Source organism: Mobula birostris, chromosome 15, assembly GCF_030028105.1.
Source record: "Mobula birostris isolate sMobBir1 chromosome 15, sMobBir1.hap1, whole genome shotgun sequence".
Classification (NCBI taxonomy): Eukaryota; Metazoa; Chordata; class Chondrichthyes; order Myliobatiformes; family Myliobatidae; genus Mobula; species Mobula birostris.
In genome coordinates, this window is record NC_092384.1 from 52,269,497 (window position 1) to 52,296,421 (window position 26,925).

General features: G+C 39.5%; 1 protein-coding gene across 3 annotated transcripts in view; it reads right to left on the minus strand.

Moving 5' to 3' along the window:
• Window positions 1-23,578: 23,578 nt before the first annotated feature.
• Window positions 23,579-26,925, minus strand: part of ist1 (IST1 factor associated with ESCRT-III) — a 29,959-nt gene continuing 26,612 nt past the window's right edge. For all 3 annotated transcript variants that reach the window (XM_072279794.1, XM_072279795.1, XM_072279793.1), the window contains 2 exons: window positions 25,914-25,965; window positions 23,579-25,803 (listed from right to left, as the gene is read on the minus strand). In XM_072279794.1, coding sequence (XP_072135895.1) covers window positions 25,589-25,803; window positions 25,914-25,965 — 267 coding nt within the window. In that variant the 3' untranslated portion in view covers window positions 23,579-25,588. The remainder of the gene's footprint in view (window positions 25,804-25,913; window positions 25,966-26,925) is intronic.

A 26,925-nucleotide genomic window follows, 5' to 3' on the forward strand; every position in this document is an offset into this window, starting at 1 on the left:
AGAGGGCAAGCAGTCATGCACAAAAGTCCATATTCGAAAATTCTGAAATCAAGATACAGGGAAGGTAGTGTGAGATGATAACTCCTTTCCAAATAGGTAGGCACATAATGAAGGTTTCAGAAGAAGAGCTTAACGTAGACATTAAAGATAAAAATTAGCTTCATTTGTCACATGTATACCAAAACGTTGAAACATACAGTGAAAGACTAACACAGTCCGAGGATGTGCTGGGGGCGGCTCGCAAATGTTGCCATGCTACTGGCACCAATATAACGTGCCCACAACTTATTAAACTTAACCTTAACCCATACGTCTCTGGAAGGTGAGAGGAAATCAGAGCACCTGGAGGAACCCTGCGTGGTCGCAGGGAGAATGTACAAACCCCTTACAGACAGCATTGGGAGAGTTCAGCCACAGCAGAGTTTTCCTTGGCTTCAACACAAGATGAGCACAGTAACAATCCCTGCTCTGAAATCCAGGGACCCTGGCACTGACCGTTAATCGAATTATTTAGCCCTCCAGCTCTGACTCCGTTGGCCTAACCTCATTTGGAAAAGGCTAGCAGGGTTCCGTGCTACCACAAGTGTAATTCCAACATTCTGCTCTCTTTCCATTCAGAATAACCAGCACCTGATCATTTGAACCCTCCGTTGGCCCCTGTGTAACGAGATTAATCAAAATTTAAAGTAAAATTTGTTATCAACATATATACACGTCACCACATAAAACCCTGAGATTCTTTTCCTATAGGCATACTTAGCAAACCTATAGAACAATAACTGTAAACTGCAAACATCAGGAACTATAAACTGTAAACAAACTGTGCAAATGCAGATATATATAAATAGTAATAAATAATAAGTATGAAATGACAATATAAGAGAGTCCTTAAATGAATATAGCTATCCCCTTTTGTTCAAAAGCCTAATGGTTAAGGGGTACAACTGTTCTTGAACTTGGTGGTGTGAATCCTGAGGCACTTGTACCTTCTACCTGATGGCAGCAGGAAGAGAGCATGACCTGGGTGGTGAGGGTCTTTGATAATGGATGCTCCATTTATATGGCAACGCTTCATGTAGATGTGCTCAATGGTTGGGAGGGCTTTACTCGTGATGTACTGGACCGAATCCACAACCTTTCATAGGATTTTCCACCCAATGGCATTGGTGTTCCCATCCCAGGCTGTAATGCAGCCGGTCAGCACACTTTCCACCACGCATCTATAGAAGTTTGTCGAGGTTCTGGACGACATGCTGAACCTCCGCAGAGACTCCTGAGGAAGTAAAGGTGCTTTCCTGCTTTCTTTGCAATAATATTAATGTGCTGGGTCGTCAGGTCTACTGAGATAGCGACACCCAGGAATTTAAAGTTACTGACCCTCTCTGTCTCTGATCCTCCTATGATTACTGGCTCATGGACCTTTGGTTCCCCTCTCCTGAAGTCTACAATCAATTCCTTGGTCTTGTTAACATTGAGTGAGAAGTTGTTGTTATGACACCACTCAGCCAAGTTTTCAGTCTCCCTCCTGGACGTAGATTCATCACCCCCTTTGATACAGCCCACGACAGTGGTGTCATCAGCAAATTTGTACTGTATATGGTGTTGGAACTGGATTTAGCCAGACAGTCAAAGGTGTAAAGTGAGTAGAGCAGAGGCTAGGTACGTGGCCCTGTGTACCTGTGCTAACAGAGATTGCAGAGGAGATGCCTTTGCCAATCCGAACTGACCGGGGTCTACAGGTGAGGAAATCCAGGATCCAATTGCACAAGGGGGTATTGAGGCCCAGGTCTTGGAGTTTACTGATCAATCAGCTGAAGACAATTTAAAGACTTTTTACAAAAAACAGCAACAGTATACACAACCTTATTCTCAACAGTAAAGAAGGTTGTCCATGAAACTAATTATGGAGCTTCCTTGATGCAAATAATGAACAATGTGTTTATAATCTTTGCTGGTACTTGTCTTGGGTGCATTTGTAGTAACAGTGGTGGATTGTAATGTTGCATTAGGATCCACTTCAAGACCGACATGGCTTTTTGCTCTAGTTAAACACTTCTAAACAGCAGCCTGGTACATTGCTGATAAACAAGATGCCACCATTCATTAATACTGCTCATTCCAGTCAATGCCACCCATTCTAGCACTGGCCTTCAACCGGTGTTGAAAAAGACCTAGCAAGATCAAACTATGGCTCTCTTGAAACCCTGCTTCCAGCCTCAGAACCCTGAGTGAAACTTTGTTAGACTGGTACCTCGGGCTTTTGCAGCAGTAATTGAAAGGCTCTTATGGAAAATGAAACACTTCACAGCAGATGGCTTGTCACATCCATTCTCTAAAGCACTGGAAATACTGCTAATGAACTCCTGTTTGTGCAGAAGTGCATTCAACTATAGAATATCAACAGTCATTAAATAGACAGCCACAAACCAGTAGCTGGTACATTAGTAATTATGTCCATAAATGCATTTGATTTTGGAACTAAGTAATCACTTACTTCAGGCAAAGCTCTTTTTCTTCTGGCACCACTCTTTACATTTTGTGAATCTGTCAAAGATGTAAATCCTTTAAAATTAAAAACCATTAAAAATGTCATGTTCTAATAATGTAATATATTAAATGTACTGTTGTAATATAGATTTCATTCTTCAGAACTCAGTTTTGAACAATCAACACTATCTTTGATTTTCTAATTGAGATCTGTACAAAGATGTGACTTCAGGAGGATACTACTTGACTTTGTGTAGTTCACGCAAGTGCACGTATCAAGTGACTGTTCTGAATGTGCACAAATAGAAGTAATCCTATTGATAAAACCTAACATTCAGCAGAGTCTTACTATACACAAATATTTACTGTTCAAAGGTAATACTACATGAAGAGTGACCTTATGAATTAAAGGAAATGTAAATAAGGGAAGTAGATTGTATTAAAATAAATGTAAACAAGGTAAGTAAAAAGAAAACATAGGTGATCATTTGTGATTTTTAATCTGAAGAAGGATTATACACCCAACATATTAATATGCCGCCTCACTGCAGATAAAGTTGTATACGTTCCAATTATTTTCTGCATTTTTTAGCAACAATTATATTTACTTTTGAATGGTGGAAGTAAACTATAACAAAGATATAGAATTCTAAAATAGAAGCAAAAATGTTGGAAATTCTCGGCCTCTAGAGAGTGAGAAGCTGAGTTATTGTTTCAGGTCAATGATCCCTGATCATAAATGAGTGTCACTCATTATTCCTTGAATGACTATGTCACATTGCGAATCAAACTCACTACTTCTAAATGGCCTCAATGCAAGAATAGCTGCATGTTCTACAAACACAATGGCTAATGATTCCAAGAGGTCTTTGCCAGTGCACAGATGATCCCACATTATGAAATCTCAGATGCACACAGACCTACAGGTTTGAAACAGGATTCCTGCCTTTGCAGATTGGATGGGAAAAGTTATGTGCAATTACTTAATTAACCTGTCTTTCATATTTTACTTAATTATTTCTTAGTGCTTTAATGTGTTGATAAAAATTATTGTTTGAAAACGCTTGTTTATTTTTAATATTTATTTTATACCATGATCATAGTTTAAAATCTCTAAGTATCATTCAAAGCCAGTTACAAAACGTTGGCAGTTTTGACAGATAGGATTCTCCTTGCCCACATTTTAGTCTGTAGGTGCTGAGCATTGAAGGCTGAATCTTCAGTAATATTGTCAATGGTCTGGTGACCTTCATGATCAGCTCGTTCAATTCACCACACATCTGAACTGGCTGCAGTCTGGCTGGCAGTTGAATTCAATTTTACTGAAGATGGAATGTAGTTTTTCCGCTTGCACAACATTCAGATCTGAAAAATGGGATCTTAAATTTCAATAGTAATGTATTCTGAAAGTGGTCACTCTCCTTACCTTTCTTCATTCCAATACTCCTTCTGGAAGGATTATTTGTGACAATGACATGCCCAGCAACATATTGCTTAATGGATAAGAAATTCGAAGCAGTGACAGTCACAAGAAATGTACCTGTAATCAGAGGGGAGAAAAACTGATCTAGTAACTTTAAAATCAATATGCTTCACTGAGACTTCAAAATTAAACATTGTTTTTTTATAATTTCTCTTCCTTCCTATTTTAAACTCATTATTAAAGCAGGCTATCGAGAGATGATGGGAGGAGAGAGCTGGACTAAGGTCGGGGAGGGCTCTCACTATTTTCCTTATTCATTCCACCTTTTGACATGGATAGAGCCCATACATGCATATAGATCTGTGAATAATTCATTGACAAATTAAACTAATTGGGTACAAGAGAAGTCAAAACAGGTTACAGATATTGGAATATGGAACAAAAGTCGTAACATTGAACAACAGAGGGTCAAACAATATCTGTTGGGCAAAACATGCCTCCACCATTGTTTCTTTTCTCCATTGGGATGCATAGTCAGACTTTAATTGATCTTATATTTAAAGAAAATCAAAATCATTGTTTATATTTATGTCATTCCTTTAACAAGTTCATACACTTCCTACATAATTTCAAAGAAAAATTGATATCAAACATATAAAGGGATACTTTTGCACAGATAACCAAAATTTTGTTCTTAAGCGGCATCTTAAGTAAAGAAAGTAGAAAGGTTGAAGAGACAGAGTTAGGGATAGAATTGTTCTGGCAGCTGAAGGCATGGCTGATGGTGGAACAATTATATTCAAGGATGTTCTGGAAGCCAAACATTTCAAACCAAAGGGCTGAAGGACGTTATGGAGATGTAAAGGTTTAAGGTCATGATTAGATTTATAACAATAATGAGAATTGTAATATCAAGATATTGCTTAAATGTGAGCCAATATAGATCAATTAAACAGAAATGATGGGTGCAAATGACTGAATGGACAGCAAAAATTAGATGAACTGAAGTTTGTGAAGGTTTAAACTAAGGAGTCCAGTTGGGGATTCATTGGTATAGCCAGCTCCAGAGGTAAACAAAGGTAAGGATTCTTCTTTTGTTTTTTTAAAGGTATTAATAAGTATGACATTACCCTCATTGGCCATTACCATTTAGATTTGTATAAGTGGGCATGCAAATAATTAAAACACAGATAATTATTCTGGTGTTACAACAAGACAGCAGATTAATGTTCTCTCAATCATACACTTCAATTATCTTCACTTATACTTCGCAGATTACCGGAGGTCAAAAATATTTAATCCAACACTGGTGAAACTTTTACCTTCCTCGTTCATTGGAAATTTATAAACTGAAAGCTTTCCATTGGAACTCTCCACTGCATAAGTTGAAATGTTATAAGAATTAATGAAATCAAACTGTAAGTTTATCGGAGCACCTTCGGATACAGACACGTGTATGGTGACATTACTGCCTGGATTCAGGACTGAAGGCTCTAACACTGCTTCCAGACCGTTGATCTCAACAAGAAAATAAATTGTCAAATTCTGATATGTCTCTACAGAATCATTTGTTGCAGTTACAGTCACATTATGTTGCCCTGGGCCAATAAGCAACTGAGAAGTTTGGTCAATGGGAATGACCCCTTGTATTAGAGTGGATGCCTGAAGCACAATATTTCCAACTGACGCAGTGTAGATCATATCAAAATCTACAAGAGAAAAGTATTTAAGTTTAGTTAATTATAAACAATGTGCAAAAATACATAAATGGTTGCAGCCATTTCATATTTCTAAACTTCAGGAAGGTGCTATTTGGGAGAACACTAGTCCTCATCAAGAGATCAGCAGTGGAAAGGGTGAGCAGCTTCACATTCCTGGGTGTCAACATCTCAGAGAGTCTATGGTTTGTCCAACATACTGATGCAATCATTACGAAGGTATGTCAGTGTCTATACTTCATTTGGAGCTTGGGGAGACTTGGTATGTCACCAAAGACTCCAGCAAATTTCTACTGCTGTACTGTGGAGACCATTCTGACTGGCTGCATCACCATCAGGTACAAAGACTCCAATGCACAGGATCAAACAAAACTTCAGAGTCTTGTAGACTCAGCCAGCCCTATCATGGGCACTAGCCACTGCAGCATTGAGAATATCTTCAAAAGGTGGCAAACACCATTGAGGACCTTCACCATCTGGGACGTGCCCTCTCCTCGTTACTATCACCAGGAAGAAGGATACACACCCAATACCTTCTTGCCCTCCACCAGCAGATTTCTGAATGGTCCATGAATCTGTGAACTCTCTTGCTCTCTTTTTGCACTATTTATTTAATTTTTAATATATTTCTTATCGTAACTTTTAAGTATTGCACTATGCTGCTGCCACAAAACCACAAATTTTATGGCATATGTCAATGATAATCATAGAACCGTAGAACACTACAGCACAGAAAACAGGCCATCCAGCCCTTCTAGTCTGTGCCGAAACATTATTCCGCTAGTCCCATTGACCTGCACCCAGTCCATAACCCTCCAGACCTCTCCCATCCAGGGACCTATCCAACTTATTCTTAAAACTTAAGAGTGAGCCCACATTTACCAAGTCAGATGGCAGCTCGTTCCACACTCCCACCACTCTCTGAGTGAAGAAGTTCTGCCTAATGTTCCCCCTAAACCTTTCCCCTTTCTCCCTAAAGCCATGTCCTCTCGTATTTATAAACCTGATTCAACCGGATTCTGATTTTGATTTTCAGTTTAACGTATATTCCATTACGCTAATACAACAATAAAATATTAATTTAATGTTTTACTGCAAGTTAGAATCCAAATATAAAATCTTAAATTAAAGGGTGCTAATCTAACAAACCTAATAATTTCAGTTTGTAATACAGGCATAAATGTACCACGTTTTGTCTGAATCCACAATGTGTCTCCATATCGCACTGCGCAATCAAGAATTGTGTCCAGTTGACTGGGGCTGAAACACTGCAAACCATCCATTTGATTGTTTGGCTGATGTATAATTTCACTCTTGTCAACAGCCCAGTGCCCTTTGCTGCTCTGACATTCAATGGAGATGGTATAAACACCTGCAGCCTTGTATAAATGTGCTGCTGTGAAAGATCTTAATAAAACACAAAACAGAACAAAGGAGAAACTAAATGAGACCATGATCAATTTCATCAAATTTACTTAGCTATTCAGTTCATTGACAGGCAAAGCATTTGAAAGCAAACGTGTGTGAACAATTTAATCTGAATGTGTTGATCACAGCTACATCATCCCCTATATATTCATAACTCAGGAGAATAAACTTAAGTACACAGGTTTCATTTGTTCATTTTCAATCTTCAAAGGTGATCTTACTCAAACAGAAAAATAATCAAAGGTGGAATCACACAAATATCACACATTTTCCGCGTTCAATCCCTAATCTTCACTCTCTGACTTGGCAGCCTTGCTTTCACTCTGGTTCTCCTAGTTTAATAATTTTCTCACTTCTCTTGTTTCCTCACAGTCATTTCCGCCTCTAAGTTATCGCACTCCTGCCTTGCTGCTGTCTCTCTCATCACCTTTGGTTTGTCCATACTGGCCTTTTCCCCTTCTCCTCGTACTTCTCGCTGTGCTCTTTCATAGCATTAAAATTGTCCCTTCCATCAAATCCCACAGCTTCGGGTTGCCACATAGAAATTAAATGAAGATTTTTTTTTTAAAACAGAGTGTCTCTCACACATCCAATAATAAAAACAAGAAGCATCTTTCACAGAAACAACATTATTTTATTTGTCTTTACAACTATTATTCTATTAAAACAAAGAAAAGCAAATTTTAAATAGTTGATGTTTACTCACTGGTTTTGGTGATTAAAGTAATACATTGTGCCATCTCCTGTGGAAACTGTGCATGAGAATCTTTCCAAGTATGGATTAAGTTGCCATTCAAGTGGGATGATTATGTGGAAAATTGAATAACTATTGACAGGTGGCACCTGTGAGTCTTTACAAAGTATGACATCAAATTAAACATCGATCACAAAACCAAAAGTTCTTTATCATCACTAAGAAAAGTTGGACTAATTACTATTGTTATTGGATTCAACAGGCTTAAAATAATTTATATTTAGGCTCTTATATTTGTGAAGACACTTACATGAGAAACTTATGTTATAATGACTGATTTATGTTACATTTGTAAAGGAAAAATACAGAACTGGCACCTAGTCAGCACGTGTAAGTACAGAAGATCACTATTTAGATCATTATGTTTGTGATAGTTGTTTGATAGATCCAAACTACCTACCTGTGTTTTCCATGTAGTCCTTATATCATTGTTCGTTTCTAATGAAACAACTTTAATAATTAGCTAAAATTGATCATATAACATGGAAATCCTTTGCTATCTGAATATGTATCTATTGTTGAATTTTCGTGGGTTGCCGATGGGTTTAGGAGTTGGGTGTGTTGTTATTCTACCTAGACCAAGCAGTCTCTGATCATGTTCATCCACAACCAGTTTCAATTAAGCTCTCTTCTCTTCCCCAAGCACTTCTGGTAAATATAATCTCAGACAGCAACAATATTCCATCATTATATTGCATGCTTCAATCTTAATTGAAAAGATTGCAGATTGAGACACAAGCATTCCATACTCACCACAGCCCTGGTAAGCTGTTGTTTATGAGATGTTGATCCATGGAAAATGACCGCTACTCTCCTACATCTCAAAAGTACTTAATTTCTGTAAAAAGCTTTATGATTTCACGAGGATGTGAAAAGTACCATATACAGGCTGTCCCTGAGAAATGAATGAATTCCATTTGTACAAGCTCCTCTAGGTCAATTCTGTCCATAAGTTGGAAAACATACAAAGGCCACTCCACAGTATGGTAATGAATGGCCTTAACAGCAAATAAGACTGGTAGGAAAGGGTGATGACTAAAGTGGACAGAGAGCAAGGAAACTAGTTCTGCCATTCACAGGAATGAATTTACATATGTATACTTTATACTTTATTGTCGCCAAACAATTGATACTAGAACGTACAATCATCACGGTTATATTTGATTCTGCGCTTCCCGCTCCCTGGATTACAGTATGCTAGACTTTTGAATTAAATAATAGTATTAGAGCTTACTTGTAACTATGAATGTCCATAAGTCATGCATTCACAACCTAATAAAGGCCTGTCCAAGAATCCAAGTCATTATTTTCACAAAATATATTAGTCATTACTTGAAGTATCTCTCTCTCCCTTACTAGTGTGTGTGTGTGTGAGAGTGTGACAGTGTGAGTGAGAGTGTGAGAGTGTGTGTGTATGTGAGAGTGTGAGAGCGTGTGTGAGTGTGTGTGTGTGTGTGTGTGTGTGTGTGTGTGTGTGTGTGTGTGTGTGTGTGTGTGTGTGACCGAGAGAGAGAGACATTGTTGAGATGTCAAGGTATTGGGATGAGCAGTAGTTTGTGGTGGACTATAGATCATATTACTTGGGGCCCTGCTATTGCTTGCATGGTGGGTGGGGGGAGGGCTGATACTTTGCTGCTGCTTGTGTGTGGAAGGGGAGGGGGGCTTTGGTGTTCTAATGTTTCCTGTCATCCATCCTTTAGGGTTTTTATTCTGTTTCGTGGATGTCTGTGAAGAGAAAGGATTTTAGGTTGTACACTGTATACATTCTCTGAAATTAAATGGAACCGTTGAGCCACTGAATTGCAATCACATTGGGATTTAATGAGGAGACTGACCGAAGTGTCCTGCTGGTCACTCACAAGACACTTGTTGAAGGACAGTCTGCCACCGAGTGTCCCTCCCTCTTTTCATTTGCAATTAGTCTGGAATAATAAAATGATCATACCAAATTCACAGATGAAAGGAAGTATGTTCGCGCAGTTCATCATGGCCCACATTAGATAGCCAGACTGCTCGTGAATGTAAGTACAATCTGCTGGAGAAGTGGATGGCTGGGCAAATTCCCAGTTACTGTAACTTAACGCAGATCCATCCAACCAAGCAAGAGCTGAAAACAGAAATAAATCGAAGAATTTTTACAGACTTCACTACTTTGTCGTAATCCACATGACACAGACAATCAATTACATAATTGAATGTTCAGCTTTAAGATGATACGAGGCCATTAAAAATATCATGTACAGGCCATCCCTGATAGACAACAGGTTCCATTTTTCCACAACTTGATTTTTCTATTAGCCCAGAAAATACACAAAAATCACTCCGTATGACAACCATACCTTCACAGTATTGTAGTGAATGGCATCAATTGCATGATGCTTTGGGGATTTATTTTGTGTCACTGTCTTGTTCATTGGCAGGTGTCAATTTGGTTGATTTCTGTAAGGGTTTATATTTGTAGGTATGAAGAAAATAAACAGACTTGCTAAATGATTAAACTTAACCTGTCATCATTTTTGTGTGTTAAGATATGGCAAAATGATGTAAGACAGCAGAAAAAAAACAGATGCTGAGAGATGTTTCTGAATGTTAGCAGAATGTCTTTGAAATAAATGTGGTTGGAGATTTCCAGACTTTTAACAATAGTTTGTTATATCAGCAACACGTGCCCAAAACTATTATGAAATAGCAGTTAAGGTAATTTATTGATTGACATATTCCATTAATTTATTTCTTTTCACCATAACCAAATGCATAAGAATGAGCATTTCAACTATAGAAAGTTGATGCTAATTTTGTATCTGCCCAGCTCTGCAACGTTCTCAACTTCAAATTGAAATACTGAATTTCGTAACTTCAGATAACTTTATCTGTGATGCATCTGTGACATTAGCTCAGATTATCTGATGTCTTTTTTTTTAACCCTTTTTCTCTGATGTAGTTGTTGAGTTTACAACCATTCCTTTGACCAGGATTTCTCAAACTTTTTTTATGCCATGGAGCTTTACCATTAACCAAGGGGTCCATGGATGCCAGGTTGGGAACTTCTGCCTTAGACTATCAGACCTACTGCATAAACACAAGAGATTCTCCATGTGCTGGATATCTTGTGCAACACAAATTAAACAAGCCAGCCAGTGGTACCGTGGCATCACAGTGGACTTCAAGGTGAGTGGTCCCGGGTTCAAGTCCAGCCGGTACCTTGTACGCTTTTTGCTGTTATGTGAATGAAATCACCAGACAGAGTTACTGGTAGATACAAAGCAGCCCCTTTATTCTACAAAACAAGGTACAGCAGGCACCTTACGGAGATGCTTTTGGTGGAAAGTTCTGCTGGCCCAACATGGGGCTCAATATTTATTTGCTAAACACTAAGAACCATATTTACAAAGTATAGATAATGCTTTCTTTGACATTACATGTGAACTTCACACCATCTGGTTCACATCCATCCCACAGATGCCAGCATCGTCTGTGGACTGGGATTCACAGCTTTTAGGAAAAGCATTGTTCCAAAGTAAATCCACAATACGTTGTCAAGGAACAGAAGGCTGGTAGCCAAAGCCATTTGCTAAATGTAAATGACCTAAACCCAAAAATCACTCTAACGCTTTCTCTCCATGCTGGGTTGAGTGTCGAGCTAGCATTCAACCTTGTAAAAAGCAGACAAATGCTAAGGAAACAGCAACTGCTGGCTGATGCACCACAAGGTGTGGAGAGGGGAGAAAAGAACAGACAAAATGTTTTAGGAACTCAGCAACCTGGGCAACATCCACGGAGGGAAATAAACAGTCGATATTTTGGGCTGAGATCCTTCATCTGGACTGTAAGGGGGCAAATAGGAAATCTGTCTTCAGTATCCTGGTGATAACCAAATAACTAAAAACTTGCACAATAGATGTCAACATTTTTGTTAAATTCCTTATATATATTTCTCTTTCTTACTTTAACCTACTATACATCCAATATACACTGATTTTAAAGCAAAATTCATATCTTACCTTTAGCATTTGATTCAGGGATTAGGTCATATATAGCATAAGACAGGCCAATCCACCTGTTGTTGACATCTTGAATGTGGCTAGTCAGAAACTGGTGAACCCCTTTACTTTTAATAAAGGCAAGATGTCCACCAGCCCCAGCACCTCTGCACCACCCCTGGGCACTTGAGAAGTTCAGTTGCATTTCCACAAATTCATAGCATGAAGATTGAAACCACTTCTGATGTTGGAGACAGGGTTCAGCATCAGCCTGATAATAAACACAAAAGACAATGAGGAAAACCAATTGAAACCCCATATTTCAAACTTCAGCAAAACCAGTGCATCTAAAGCAAGCTCTGAACTTTCAGTTATATAAGATGTGTATCTCCACCTCTTTGGTGAGCCATTCCCCTTAACTACACAACAGCAGATCAGGTTTCTGAAATTTAAATCCAGTGCATTGGGATGAGCTACTCTTGTGGCAGGAAATATAAGGGAATCACTAGTCAATGATAAATATATTTGGTTTGTGGTATGTACCACAGAGTTATTATCAACGTCCTCTTTTTCACCATTTTACATCTGTGTATTAACAGTTATTTACTATTAATCCATTTCTGGATTACATTCAAACCTAATGTACATAAAGAAATAAAATTGAAAATGCTTTAAACAGGTGTGAAGTCAGCCTGCATCTGTGGAGAGAGAAACAGTTTCCATTTTTGACAAATGATCTTTAAGTTCATTCAGAGAGGAGGCATTAGTCAAAGTTTGGCTCTGACATTAAGCAGCACTCCTAACATAAAGGTTTGAAAGGATTATAGCACCGAAAGCACTGGAAGATCTCAAGACAGCAATTGGCTAACACATTACAGAATCTGTGAGATTTGAAGTATAATCCAATCAGTCAGGATAATTCCCCCATTTACAAACATGCAACGTATAGATTTTTTGTGGTAGTGCCTCGGACTCTTTGGGTTATGTGTCTCCAATTTGTAAAGCTATTTTTCATTCTGAGAGGTAGCATGCAACTTTATGCACAGAAATACACTGCACTGAAATGAGCAAAATGTATTTTGCCCAGCCTTTTTGACATACAAGATTTCATTCCCAGAAATGTTTCCGGGAATATAGTTAAATCAGGGAATTGCAATGAATGGTCTCCCTCGTCTCTATATTGCTTTTACTTCAATCTACTGGTAATAGAATTCTGAAAATTCTAGCATGGTAGTGCAAAACCATGAGGGCAACATTAACTTTCACTTTGCATGAGTGAATCAAGCAAAGTTTTGCTATTGTGACATTCTACTTCTCTCTTAGAATGCATTACTAGCACTAACACAACATGCTTTGAAGCTTTATTCCAAAATAAGAGATTAAACTAATCTGATTGCTGTTGTCCTACTGGATGAGAGCATAAATTTAGGAACATAGCTGTTAAACTATCCACTTGCGTATATTATGTGCATTCTTTAGCCATACAAGTTACTCCCACAACCCACTCTGGTCCCTAGGACACATATTTGTATTGGTTAAAAAGTATTCTGCCCATTTAGCTTTTGACTGAGTCTGCATTTACACAGTAACTATTTAGTCATTGTTTGTTCCGTAAGTCAATAACATTTGAACATTATAAATTTTTTCACAAGAATGGGCCATTCAGCCCAACAAAGCTTGCTGTTCTCATAGTGGAAAAAGCTTGCAAAATTCCTAGTCACATTCATAATAGTCACATCTCCAAGTTTGCGGATGACACGAAGCTGGGCGGCAGTGTTATCTGTGAGGAGGATGCTAAGAGGATGAAGGGTGACTTGGATAGGTTGGGTGAGTGGGCAAATTCATGGCAGATGCAATTTAATGTGGATAAATGTGAGGTTATTCACTTTGGTGGCAAGAACAGGAAAACAGATTATTATCTGAATGGTGGCCGATTAGGAAAAGGGGAGGTGCAACGAGACCTGGGTGTCATTGTACACCAGTCATTGAAAGTGGGCATGCAGGTACAGCAGGCAGTGAAAAAGGCGAATGGTATGCTGGCATTTATAGCGAGAGGATTCGAGTACAGGAGCAGGGAGATACTACTGCAGTTGTACAAGGCCTTGGTGAGACCACACCTGGAGTATTGTGTGCAGCTTTGGTCCCCTAATCTGAGGAAAGACATTCTTGCCATAAAGGGAGTACAAAGAAGGTTCACCAGATTGATTCCTGGGATGGCAGGACTTTCATATGATGAAAGACTGGATCGACTAGGCTTATACTCGTTGGAATTTAGAAGATTGGCGGGGGGGGAATCTGATTGAAATGTATAAAATCCTAAAGGGATTGGACAGGCTAGATGCAGGAAGATTGTTCCCGATGTTGGGGAAGTCCAGAACAAGGGGTCACAGTTTAATGATAAAGGGGGGAAGCCTTTTAGGACCGAGATGAGGAAAAACTTCTTCACACAGAGAGTGGTGAATCTGTGGAATTCTCTGCCACAGGAAACAGTTGAGGCCAGTTCATTGGCTATATTTAAGAGGGAGTTAGATATGGCCCTTGTGGCTAAAGGGATCGGGGGTATGGAGAGAAGGCAGGTACAAGGTTCTGAGTTGGATGATCAGCCATGATCGTACTGAATGGCAGTGAAGGCTCGAAGGGCCGAATGGCCTACTCCTGCACCTATTTTCTATGTTTCTATGTTTCTATAAGTGATGATAGCCTGGAATTCAGTTATAACACAGAACAAAATTTTACTAGACCTTCTGCATTCAGTATTTTTAGCATTTTCTATTTTGTTTCAGTTTTCTAACATCAATAGAATTTTTTTTAAATCATCATATTTTGGTTTGGTATCTCTGCCTTTCCCTGCCACTTGCATCTTCTTGGCTTATCACCAAGAACTGAATTTGTCATCAACTTCCCTCTCAAAAACTTGGAACATGGATTCTGATAACCTTCAGAGATACATTCAATGAAAACAGACTATTTATCACTTTGTATCCTATCACAGGTTTTGCTGATAACAATACCTGTAGGTTGTTATGCGAATTAAGCACTTTTGCCCAATGCACCAGATAGAAAAGTTTCATACAGGTTAAATTAGTAGAATTAACAAAACAACTATAGTTGCTAGATTTATTTAAGCACAGCACTCATTCATGAACTTAATAACAAAGCATCCCTACAAAATTCAATATTTTCTATTACAATTAACGTTGCTTCAGGGAAAATTTCCAAAAGTAAGTTGTTAATGGATCAATTGGAATAAACCAATCAGAAATCTGTTCATACCCTGCAATGGTAGGATGAAAAGTTTCTCACCGATTTCTTACCAGTCAAGTTGAAAACAAAGCAAACATCTCCAGTCATATTTGTTTTCTATGTATATTGTGAATATAACTACAGTACATCTAACGAAGCGGGTGAGCACAGAAAATGAATTTAAATAATTTAGATTTTTAAACAAGTACAATAGAATAAAACACAATAAAGTCTAAAGAAAGATCATTAAGCATAAAAGGATCAAGAGGCTTAGACAATATAATGAGAAAAGAATGAATATTCTTGAAATTATGAAAGAACTTGAGTTATTCCAGCAGAGGTATCCTATTTCCATACTTTTATGATAATGCAACTTCTTTTAAAATTATAAGCAAATACATTATTATCTTATCTCATTAAATATGTTTCAGGTGCAGAGAATAATAGACATGTGGAGGATGAAGAATGACATTAGCAACAAAGAATAAACCCAATTAAAAATAATTGATAACAATTTAACAATCGTTTAGTTTCTCTATTCCATGGATGAAAAGTTTCAACTAATTTCAGTTTGCTATGTAGGATAATGATAATAGTTCCTTAAGATTGTCATAATCAGAGGAGATAATGGGAATAAGCTTCCACTACTTATTAAATTCTCCAAATGGCATGTGTTTCACATACCCTCTGACAACCAAATCCAGCATGTGGCTTAGCAACTAAGACCAGCAAAACCATTTCTACTACAGGTGGGTCAAAGGTTGCTTTGGGCGGATGGGGCTTGCCAGCTGTGGATGGCAGCTCTTCTGGAAGGGAAACTCTGATCTCAAACCTCCACTGCCTTGTGGCTATACCCAATCAAGGAGAAGGCTTCGAAAGTGAAAACCTAAGGAAAAATTCAGAGCTGGAGGCCCTAAGGCAGTTCGATGTTGAGTTCAGCGCTGACTGCCAAGTCTGCTGGTGCCAAACGGTATTGGTTGCTGCTGTTCCTTTGGATTCATCGGCAGAGTGGAGAGAGTGGGCCTGCTGCTTGCCCTCCATATGGGGCAACATCCAAGGTCAACCCTGACCAACGGAGGGCCTCATAACGTTTAATACATTGTGGTATCTTTACTTTTAAATGATCTAAAAGTGAGTTTCAGAAGACAGTAGAAGCAGCAGAATATTGCCCCAAAACTGATTTCAGCTAGAAAAATTTCCTGAAAAGATACATGTATGAATTACCTTCAATAATTATTTGAACCCCTACAAATTGGCTTGATTGATTGGGTCATTAACCTGCTGCCTCTTCTTCTGAAAAGGCCTTAAGCACAAGCCCGTGATTATTTGAAAACATAGCACCTTAAAGAATTCTATCTTGGCACATTGAATGTACCTGGTTACTCAAGGGAATTTATTTATGTTGATGTCATCTGAACCCAAAATTTCCCATTCAAATCTTAAAATGCTTCCAGTTATAAAGTTAGACAAAAATAACCTCAAAACCACATTGAAAGCTGAAAACAGGCTTATTTGGAGTGAGGAGGTGGATTTAAAGGTGGCATAATCAGCTACATGGCCTGGATACCAATAATCAGTTAGAGGCAACTGTCATCAAGTCAGTTGACTGAATGCGAGAGTTGAGCTCCCCAAATGTCGCCAAGTGTGTACTACAGCCTCGGTCATCTAAAGCAGTGGTCCCCAAACTCCGGGCCGCGAAGCATGCAGGGGTGCAGCAGTAGCCTGAACGCACCCAGCACATCTTTAAGAAAAAAGCCGAAAAAAACAAGCTAATTAATTAGGTGCCGCCCGGCATGTAAATGTCCCCAGCCCGGCATGTAAATGTCGGCCCAGATTAGAGGTGACACAATTGGCAATCACCTCTAAAGGGTGACTGGGGGGTGGATGTCAACTCAAACAATCTGACCCAGGATTGTATAGTTTTAAACCAGGGTAGGCAACCTACGGCCCGCGGGCCAGATCCAGCCCGTGAAGGTATATTGACCGGCCTGCGAGCAAATATTGAGATACTATGTTATCCGGCCCGCGAGCGATTTTTTTTCTTATTCTGAGTGTTTCACGCGACCACACTGATGGACATGAATGACGTTTTGTTACACTGGCCCCAGGTTCTGTTTTGTTCCAAACCAAACACTGGTATATACGAATGACAGGAAGGCAGACTACCTTATTAATACATATTAGATACTCTCCGAGCACACGCAGGTTTTCAGATGGGATCATTCAAACTTGTAAACAGAAGCAGCGTCACTGTGTTTTAACAAGAAATCTACGCTAAATATCCAGATATTTACATGTGCTATGATACTTGTTGAATAAGTCGCGTTTCGAAATAAAATCGAAGAAAAAAATTCCAATGGCAATGAATGCAGACACCCCACCTCTCCCGGAAGTTCTGGGAGTCTCCAGCATATCAATAGTGGCTCGCTGATGCCTGGAAATTATATACAATATCCCGGAAATAGATTTTTTTGAGAGGGAGAGGGAGAGCGAACATCCTGATTGGTCTCTCTTCGTGCTAAGAGTGGTCCCCAACCACCAAGCCACGAGGAAACAATATGATTTGGCGATATGAAATGATATGAGTCAGCTGCACCTTTCCTCATTCCCTGTCATGCACTGTTGAATCTTAATGCACGCGAGGTCATCAGTGACCCAAGACGTGCAAAGGAGTGGGTCCACGATCCATTTGTGAATATCCCCGGTGAATCATCCATGTCAGCACGGGAAAAAAGATCAACTCCTTGAGCTTGCAAATGACGGTGGGCTGAAAAGTATGTTTGACATAACATCTCTGCCGGCATTCTGGATCAAAGTCAAGGCTGAATATCCTGAGATAGCCACGAAAGCACTGAAAACATTGCTTCCATTTCCAACATATTTCTGCGAAGCGGAGTTTTCTGCAATGAATGCAACGAAAACTAAATTGCGGAATAGACTGGACATAAGGAACCCCCTTCGAGTATCGCTGTCTCCCATCACCCCTCAATGGGACCGTGTTGTTGCAGGAAAACAAGCCCAGGGCTCCCACTGATTCAGTGGTATAGGTGTGTTGCAATGATTTTATATGTTCATACAAGGAAAATATGTACTGTGTGTTTAATATCCAAACGTTACTTAAAATGTTATGATGCTATTGACTTATAAGTGACTTATAATTCAGTGGTCCCCACCCTCCGGGCCGCAAAGAATACAGCGGTGGCCGGAACACACCCAGCACATCTTTAAGAAAAAAGCCGAAATAAACAAGCTAATTAATTAGGTGCCACAGCAGGGTGGGATGTCTGTGAATGCAAAGCACAGGAAGGTAGACACTGAGTGCCTGTTACAAGGGGGCGTTGGGAGCAGACCCAAATGCAAGACACAGACACTGAAGTACTAGGAACAGGACAAGATTTATCAAGAAAGCAAGGGGAGTCAGGAAGAAATGATGCTGGACACGGACACAGGCCCTGGACGAGTCAAGAACACCGGGCCTGGGCTAGGACTAAGACTAGGAAAGCGGGACCAGGACAAGGAACTTGGAACTAGGAGCCTGGGCTAGGACTCCGAGCCAGAGACTGGACAGGGACCCGGAACCTGAGTCTTGACTCTGGCTCGGACCCTGGAACTAGGCGAGGACAAGACGTGGCTACAGGACTGGATGTGGCTTGGCTACAGGACTGGACATGGAACTCCTGCACAGGATGAGGCACATGGACAGAATGAGAACACAAAGCATTGACTTGGACAGGACAAGGTAACTTCAGCACAGGATGGGTGAGCTCCAGCACCGGGCTGGGCGAGGGATCTCCAGTGCAGGATGAGGCTCTTGAACTAGATTTGGCTCGGCTCTTGGACTTGGCTGAGTTAGGCTCTAGGGTACGGAGCCAGGACTCCTACTTGGGCTTGGAGACACCAGGACCCTTCTAGGACATAGGGCCGGGACCCATTTTAGGATGCAGGGCCAGGATGACTGCTGAGGATATTTGCCGAGGTAACTGCCGAGGATACTTGATGAGGATTCTGATGAAGTGGCAGACAAAGGTTGCAGGCAAGGTAACCATCGGGGATTTGGAAGGGAAAGGAAGGACACAGTCCAGCAGGGAATCCTTGGTTTGAGAGGTATTTATGTACCAGCCCAAAACGAGAAACAGGTGCCTCAATTAAGGCACCCAATGGAACAAGGGAAAACAGGAAAACCTGGAATAAGGAGTCAACGGACTGGACCGTGAACCGGAATGTGGACTTCACGGACCGGACCATGACAGTGCAGAAGATTTCCAGGACACTTGGACACTAGATTACTTCTTCACTGAGCAAGCTGGGAAACCAGTTTGTCTCATTTGCCTAGAAAATGTTGCTGTGAAGACGGTGGCAAATAACAGGCTATATTACGAGACTCGCCATAGTGGAATTTTAACAAGTTTACTGGGCAAGTAAGGAAAGATGAAGTTGAGTGAATGAATGCTAGTTTCGAAACAAACAGCATTAAGTTTCACATTGATTTATCAAATGTTTGCATTAAAATTTTCTTTTTTATTATACTTAATTTACCACCATTCAATGCATCATGTTCATACATTTTATGTTTAAAGATTCTTTGTGTCCTTTTAATAGATTCAAAAGATGCCTTGACATAAATTGCAACTAAACTGAGTTCTTTGTACTTAAATGGATAATTCCCATATTTCAAGTTCTTTATGGCATTTATCTGGCCCACCGTCCGCTCATTAATACGCAATCTGGCCCACGGAAGCAAAAAGATTGCCGACGCTTGTTTTAAGCTGATGGTTCATGCTATAGGAATGTCCACTTTATCTAGGTTGAGTACAGGCCCAGACCCAGCAAGTGCTCCTCATATATTATCCCTTCCATTCCCAGGATTATTCTTGTGATCCTCCTCTGGACCTCTTCCTCTGCACATCCTTTCTTAGATATGGGGCACAATACTCCAAATATGGTCTGATAAATGTCTTCTAAAGCATCAGCATTACATCCTTTTTTTTATATTCTAGTAGTCCTCTCAAAATGTATGCTAACCTTGTATTTGCCTTCCTTACTACAACTCAACCTGCAAGTTAACCTCTAGCTAGGAAATACTGCACTAGGACTCCCAAACCCCTTTGCTCCTTGATTTCTGAATTTACTTCCTGTTTAAAAAATAGTCTTTGCCTTTATTCCTCCTAGTAAAGTGCTTGACCATACACTTCCCTACACTATATTCCATCTGCCAGTTTTTTGCCCATTTCCTAATCTGTTCAAGTCTTTCAGAATACTCCTTGCTTCAACCTGCCCCTCCACCTACCTTTGCATCATCTGCGAAGCTAACATTTCTGTCATCCAGAATATTAACATGTAACGTGAAAAGTAGCAGAGCTAACGCTTACCTCTGTGGAACACTGCTTGTCAACTAGATCAGCCCCCTTTATTCCCACTCTTTGCTTTCTATCCATGCTAGTATCTTGTTTAGCAGCCTCATGTCAAAGGCCTTCTGAAAATCCAAGTAACCACCATCCACGAACCCTCCTTTGTCTGTCCTCTCTGATACTTCGTCAAAGAACTCCAACAGATTAGTCAGAGAAGATGTTTCTTTAAGGAAACCACGCTGGTACAGGTCGACCTTCACTAATCCAACTACCTGTAATCCGGTTCCTTCGATAATCCGGCACTGATTATGCTTAATGTGATCCTTCTGTAATTCGGCACTTCTCAGGTCCCAGTGGTGCCGGATTAGTGAAGGTCGACCTGTATTGGCCTATTTTATTGTGTGCCTCTAAGTACCATGAAACTTCATTCTTAATAATAGACTCGAACATCTTACCAACCATGAAGTCAGACTAACTGATCTAAATCTCCTGTCTTTGCCTCCCTCCCTTCTTAGTCCTCCGGAACCATTCCAGATCTAGTGATTCTTGAAAGATCACTACAGTATTAATGCTTACACAATCTCTTCAACTACACTTTCAGAATTCTGAGGTGTACCCCATCTGATCCATAAACAGTGATTTATCCAACCGGCTCAAATATCGGGCATGTTGCTGGTGTGTTACACGGTGAAGGCTGATGCAAAATACTTACTCAATTCATCCACCATTTCTTTATTCACCATTACTACCTTTCCAGTAGTCTAATCTGCATTCTTGCCTCTTTTACTCTTTATACAGTATATCTGAAAAAACTTTTGGTATCATATTTTATATTATTGACTAGCTTACCTTCATTTTTCATCTTTTCTTTCATTATTGCATTTGAATCATTTTTAAAATCCTCCTAATCCTCTTGCTTTGACTATTTTTTGCTGCAAAGTATATGGTATGCTCTTCTTTTGCTACCATACTGCATTTGACTTCGTCAGTCATGGTTGCCTCAACCACCCTTTAGAGTGCTTCTGCTTGAGATGAACTGATTCTGTCTTCTAAATTACTTCTAGAAACCCCAGCCATTACTGCTCTACCATCATACCTGCTAGCGTCCTCTTCCAATCAATTTTGACCAGCTCCTCTCTCATACCTCTGTAATTATCTTTACTCAATACTGATACATCTGATTTTATTCTCCATCTGAAATTACATGGTGAATCCTATAGTATGATCGTTACTCCTAAGGGTTGCTTTAGCTTAAGCTCCCAAAACAAATATGGTTCACTGCATAACACAAAATCTAGAAACGTTTTTTTTTTCTAGTGGGGTTAACCACAAGTTGCTCGAAGAGAGTCATGTTGTAGGACGTCTACAAATTCCTATTCTTGGGTTTCTGTACCTACCTGATTTACCCAATCTACCTGAATATTGAAATTACCTACCTTTTTTTTTTTACATGCCTTTTCTCTCTCTCCTATTGTAATTTGTACCCCACATTCAGGCTACAGCTTGGAGGACTGTATATAAATTCCATCTGGGTCTTTTTACCCTTGCAGTTTCTTAGCTACCCACATGGTTTCTGCACCTTCTGAGCCCATATCACTTTAAGGATTAGATTTTGTTTATTTTTACCCTTCTGTCCACCTACCTATCCTTTTGAAAGGATGTGTTTTCTTAAATGTTAAGCTCTCAACTGTGATCTTCATTCAACCATGACTCTGTGGTGCTCAGAAACCATACCCACCAATCTCTAACTGTGCTACAAGATCCGTATTTTATATATTGAGAACATTCAAATACAACACCTTCAGTCCAGTATTCACCACCATTCTTCTTAACTTTGTCTCCCTGGTGCCTCAGGTTAAATTCTTCTCTCAACTTTGTCATATTTCTTATTCTGAAGACTTCAGTAACCTTACCTGCCCTTTTACTTTATCCATACTTCTTCCAGCTGTTGAACCCACCCCATTCCCTCCTGTCTCCATATTTAGTTTAAAGCCCTAGTTATGCAGTCCTCCAGGATCCTGGTCCCAGCATGGTTCAGCCAGACTGCTTCCCATTGAAACAGCTCCCTTCTTTCTCAATACTGGTGCCAATGTCCCACAAATTCAAACCCACCTCTCCCACGCTGATCTTTTGAACTAAACATTTCACCCTCTGATCTTATTAACCCTGTACCAATTTGTACATGGCTCAGGTAACAATCCAGAGATTATTGCCTTTTTCTTTGTGTTCTTAAACTTAGTCCTTAGCTGCTCAAATTCCATCAAAACCTTTTTCCTTGTTCTTCCTATATCATTGGTACCCACATGGATGACAACGGGATCTTTTCACTCTCATTCCAAATTCCTCAGCACTTAGATGAGTGTCCTGAACCTGGGGCATCAGGCAGGCAACACAGCCTTTGGGACGCTCAACTCTTGTGAGAGAATTCCGTCTGTTCCCCCAACAATGCTATCCCAAATTACAACTACATTTCTCTTCTCTCTCCCTCTTGAGTGGCTCTGAACCACAATGCAATTGCTCATCATTGGTACAACTCCCGCTCTCATCCTCACAGGGAGCAGGAATCTCAGACCTGTTAGATGACCTCCAGCACTGTCTCTTGGATACCCATACCTGCCTAACTCGTAGTCACACCCTATCGTCCCTGACCACAGACTGAATCTGAAGTAGTTAATCTAACGGATGTGGCTGCCTCCTGAAAGAGTATACAGATAATTCTCCCCCTCCCTGATGCTCAGGTTCTAGGTCATTAGCTTCGAGCCAGGGTTCATCGAGTAACTAAAACATGCTGAAGGTGTGGTCACCAGGAACCACCGTGGGGTCCAACAGCTCCCACATCACCTGATTCTGCATCCCCACTTCAACAGCTGTAATTTAGTGTGTTTCTTTATCTATATAAAAAAAAATCTGACCTGTTCTTATCTGGTACTCACCTGCGCCTCCACACCACAGCCTCAAATTCCCACTCCTACAATGACCCACACACACACAATGGTCACTCCAAAAGGAATTTTAACACAACCTTTCCTGAAATCTGAAACTAGAAGCCAGATTGTAGGTGTTGTCCAAAGCACACGTAGGGTAATGCCACTGTCCAAATTGAATATAATTCGAGTTGTAATTCTGCACAAGTGTTCAAATGGACTGGAAAATATGCACTCTTAAATAGAACTAACTGGACATTTACAACCATCGGCAGCTTTTTAAACTTTTATTTAGTAATGTTTAAACATATAATTAACAGAATAATGTACACCATCTACACTTTCTTGTAAAGTTAGACACTAATAAGGCCTTCAAAACTTCATTTGTCAAGAATAATCAGAATATACTGCAGGAAATTAATCAATGTATTACAAGGAGAAAATAATGAGTAGTCTTATTAAAAGAACTTTTACAATAATTCGTTTATTCTGTATTCAGCACTTCCACTCAACAGTAGATGTTAAACAAATGAACCTGCCACCTGACTGTTGGTTAGCTACTCAATGTTTGAAGGCAATTTTACAACCTTGTACACATCAACCATTGATGCATGCATGCACAAATCAACTCTGGAAAATCAGAGTTCATTAATATTGTTGCTTCATCCACTCTATTGGCAGTTATAAGAAACCATTCCAGTTGGAAAGAAAATATACAAGTTAAACAATCATTGTTTCAAACTGGTGTAAAGGATGAGTATGTTGCCTGAGAAGAATCTTGATGACATGAACAAAATATGCCTGACTGTGCAGGAAGTAGGCAACTCAGGACACAAATTGGCAGGTCAAATTTGAACAATTATCAGTTTATACACAGAGACCATCTCAGCCACACCATTTATTGGATTTTGCTGTAGTGTCCAATTACAATCAATTAGTGGAATTATTGAGAAGTACAGGAGCAAGTAAAAGAGTCTGGGGGGGGCCAACAGCCATTCTTAAGTTTCTGGAAGGTAATGCATTTTTTCCACTTTATCTTCAGTAATCTTGCTGCATTACATATTTCTCAATGAAAAAAACAGGCATAGGACAGTGAACTCCCAGTAAGTGTGCCACCACTGCCATAGACAAGTTCCTAATAATGAGTTACTTCACCAAAGGTTACCCCACTAAGATTGAGAAACCTGTTGTAAAACTGAATGAATATTTCATTCTTAGACACCCCTAGCTGGGGCAGAGGGATAAACAGCACAGTAGTCTTTCCACGGTTTTTAGCATTGGCTGGGCTCAGCAGAAATGTAGCATTAAGTGATGAAGTAATACGCATTTTAAGGAATTAACTGGTAAGTAAAACAACAACTTGATGGTCTTGTATTTTTATACTATATAAAAAGAGAATGGCATTTGAGTAACTGTTGATAGGTCAGTTTTTAAGACTTCAGTATTCCATCCAAAATTAGCACATACTCCTGCAGTAAAAGTTTTCTCAGACCTCGGACAATTTAAAGTGACCAAAAAATACAATCTGCGCAATGTGAATCGGAAAATATTTTAGATTTTGTTGATTAGGAAGCTTTATAAACTTCAGAAATGCACTTAGTTTGTTAAAAGTTGCTACATGGACATTAAGTATGATTATTTCAAATGCTGAAAATCCCAAATTTAATATTTAAAAGGCTGCGGTAAAACAAGTGAAAGAATCTTTCTGACAGATTAAGTTCAAATTAGACTAAATTACATAAGGATTACCCACCCATAAATAGAAACCACATTGTTGGTTTTTTTTTTGGAGTACACAGGATACTGCATAAATAACTACATGAAAAGTATTTACAATATTACCAAATGGTACTGACAACTCATTTTGTCAGGATAAGCATTTTGCTTTCTCCAACGCAATTTGACATGACAGGGTCAAATGTCAGCTGTCAATACAATGTACACTGTTTCCAAATGCCCTCAACAGTCCTGCTGAAGTGTATGAGAGAGAGAAGCATTCAACCAAGTATAAAAGATGTGAAGCCATTGCCAAAACTGGATTTAAACCATTGCACTCCATTTAGTTTAATAACTCCCCCGTAAATACAAACATCATCCGATAGAATAATATCTGAAAGCTCTATTGCATCAATTCAAAAAAAAAGCCAAAAGTGTTTTCAAGGAGTGTTAATATTCCAGCATACACAGCATCTGGTTCCATTATAAAGCTTTCAGGCTCTAGCAGAGAAACATTGGTGAATTTAGAATTAATCTGAAAAGTGAAGAATATAATCATCAAGACAGTTAGGTTTTTTTCTTCAAGTCCTCAAATCTACGAGAGAGATCATCAAAATCAATGTCTTCTGAAGCCGTAGAGGTGCCACCCACAGATGTTGCCGGTAAGGTGTCAGGCACAGAGGGCAACTCTGGTAGTGTTGTGTTATCAAAAATAAAGTCGCTTGGGCCAGGAGCAGCAGGTCCATGCACCTTCCGAGGTGCAGCAACTGGTGCTGAAGGACCTAAACAATGGTGACAAAAATATGTAGAATGTAACTTCACCTCTGCTGACATTAATCACAGAAACATTTCTATTTCAAAAACTATTAAGCCAAGTATATCTATTGCTTACCAGGAAGCTTGGAAGAAGGCAAATGAGTGTCAGCACTGTTAGCATCATCAATCTATTAAACAAAATCAATTGTCACTAATTTTGTCAAGTCAAATTTTAACAGCATTAAAATCACTGCCAATTGCATGCTGTGAGGTAGGCAACAGGGAAGCACATGCCTAGCTAGTAGCTGTGGTCTGCATCAATATGTCTGGAATGAGAAATCAATTCCAACATGGCATGCTTTGAATCTTACTCGAGTGCACATATTAAGTGGCTGGTGATATTTTAAGCCAAGAGTTAAGTTTGATTTTGTGACAGAAGCACAGATCCAAATCACCGGTTAAATATTTTCCAATCTACTATCCAAGGCAATTAGGCCTTGAATTCACCTTGAATTAACCAATCAGCCTGATTCATTAATGGTTCTACAGATGGTAAGGGTAATCCAGATAAAACGCAAGTTACAAGCCTTGTACACTTTGTAGTTGCAGATGATTGAATTCCAACTTCAATAATCATCTAAGTTTCATCTTCTAAACAGCATCCTAAAGCCTACATCCTTTAAGAACACATCTCCTGAGACTCTAGCTCATGCACACCTCAGCGTTTCTCATCTACCATCTCATCAGTGGAAGGCCAAGCCAGAAGCCAGTGTTCATTGACACAATCCTTCAACTTAAGAAATAGAAAAGGACAGAACCATATCTTTTTAAAAAAAACAGAAAGAAGCATCAATAAACTTGATTAGGCAGAGGGATCTGGGTCTATGAACAGATTGACTAATTATGGTTTGCAATGTTTTTGAATGTATCCAAATGCTAGAAAAAAAAATCTATTATTTTGGACAGCCTGTTAAACCAAAAGCCAGCAGGCAAATACAATGCCATTATAATTAGAGGCAACTTTATCCAAGCAGTTCACATTGATATATCTACACAATGAAAGTAAGGACCGAAGTCATAGGAGAGCAGCAAGCAAAGATGGATTGCTGCTGCTACCAAAGTACAGGCACCACATTCTTTGTTCAAGC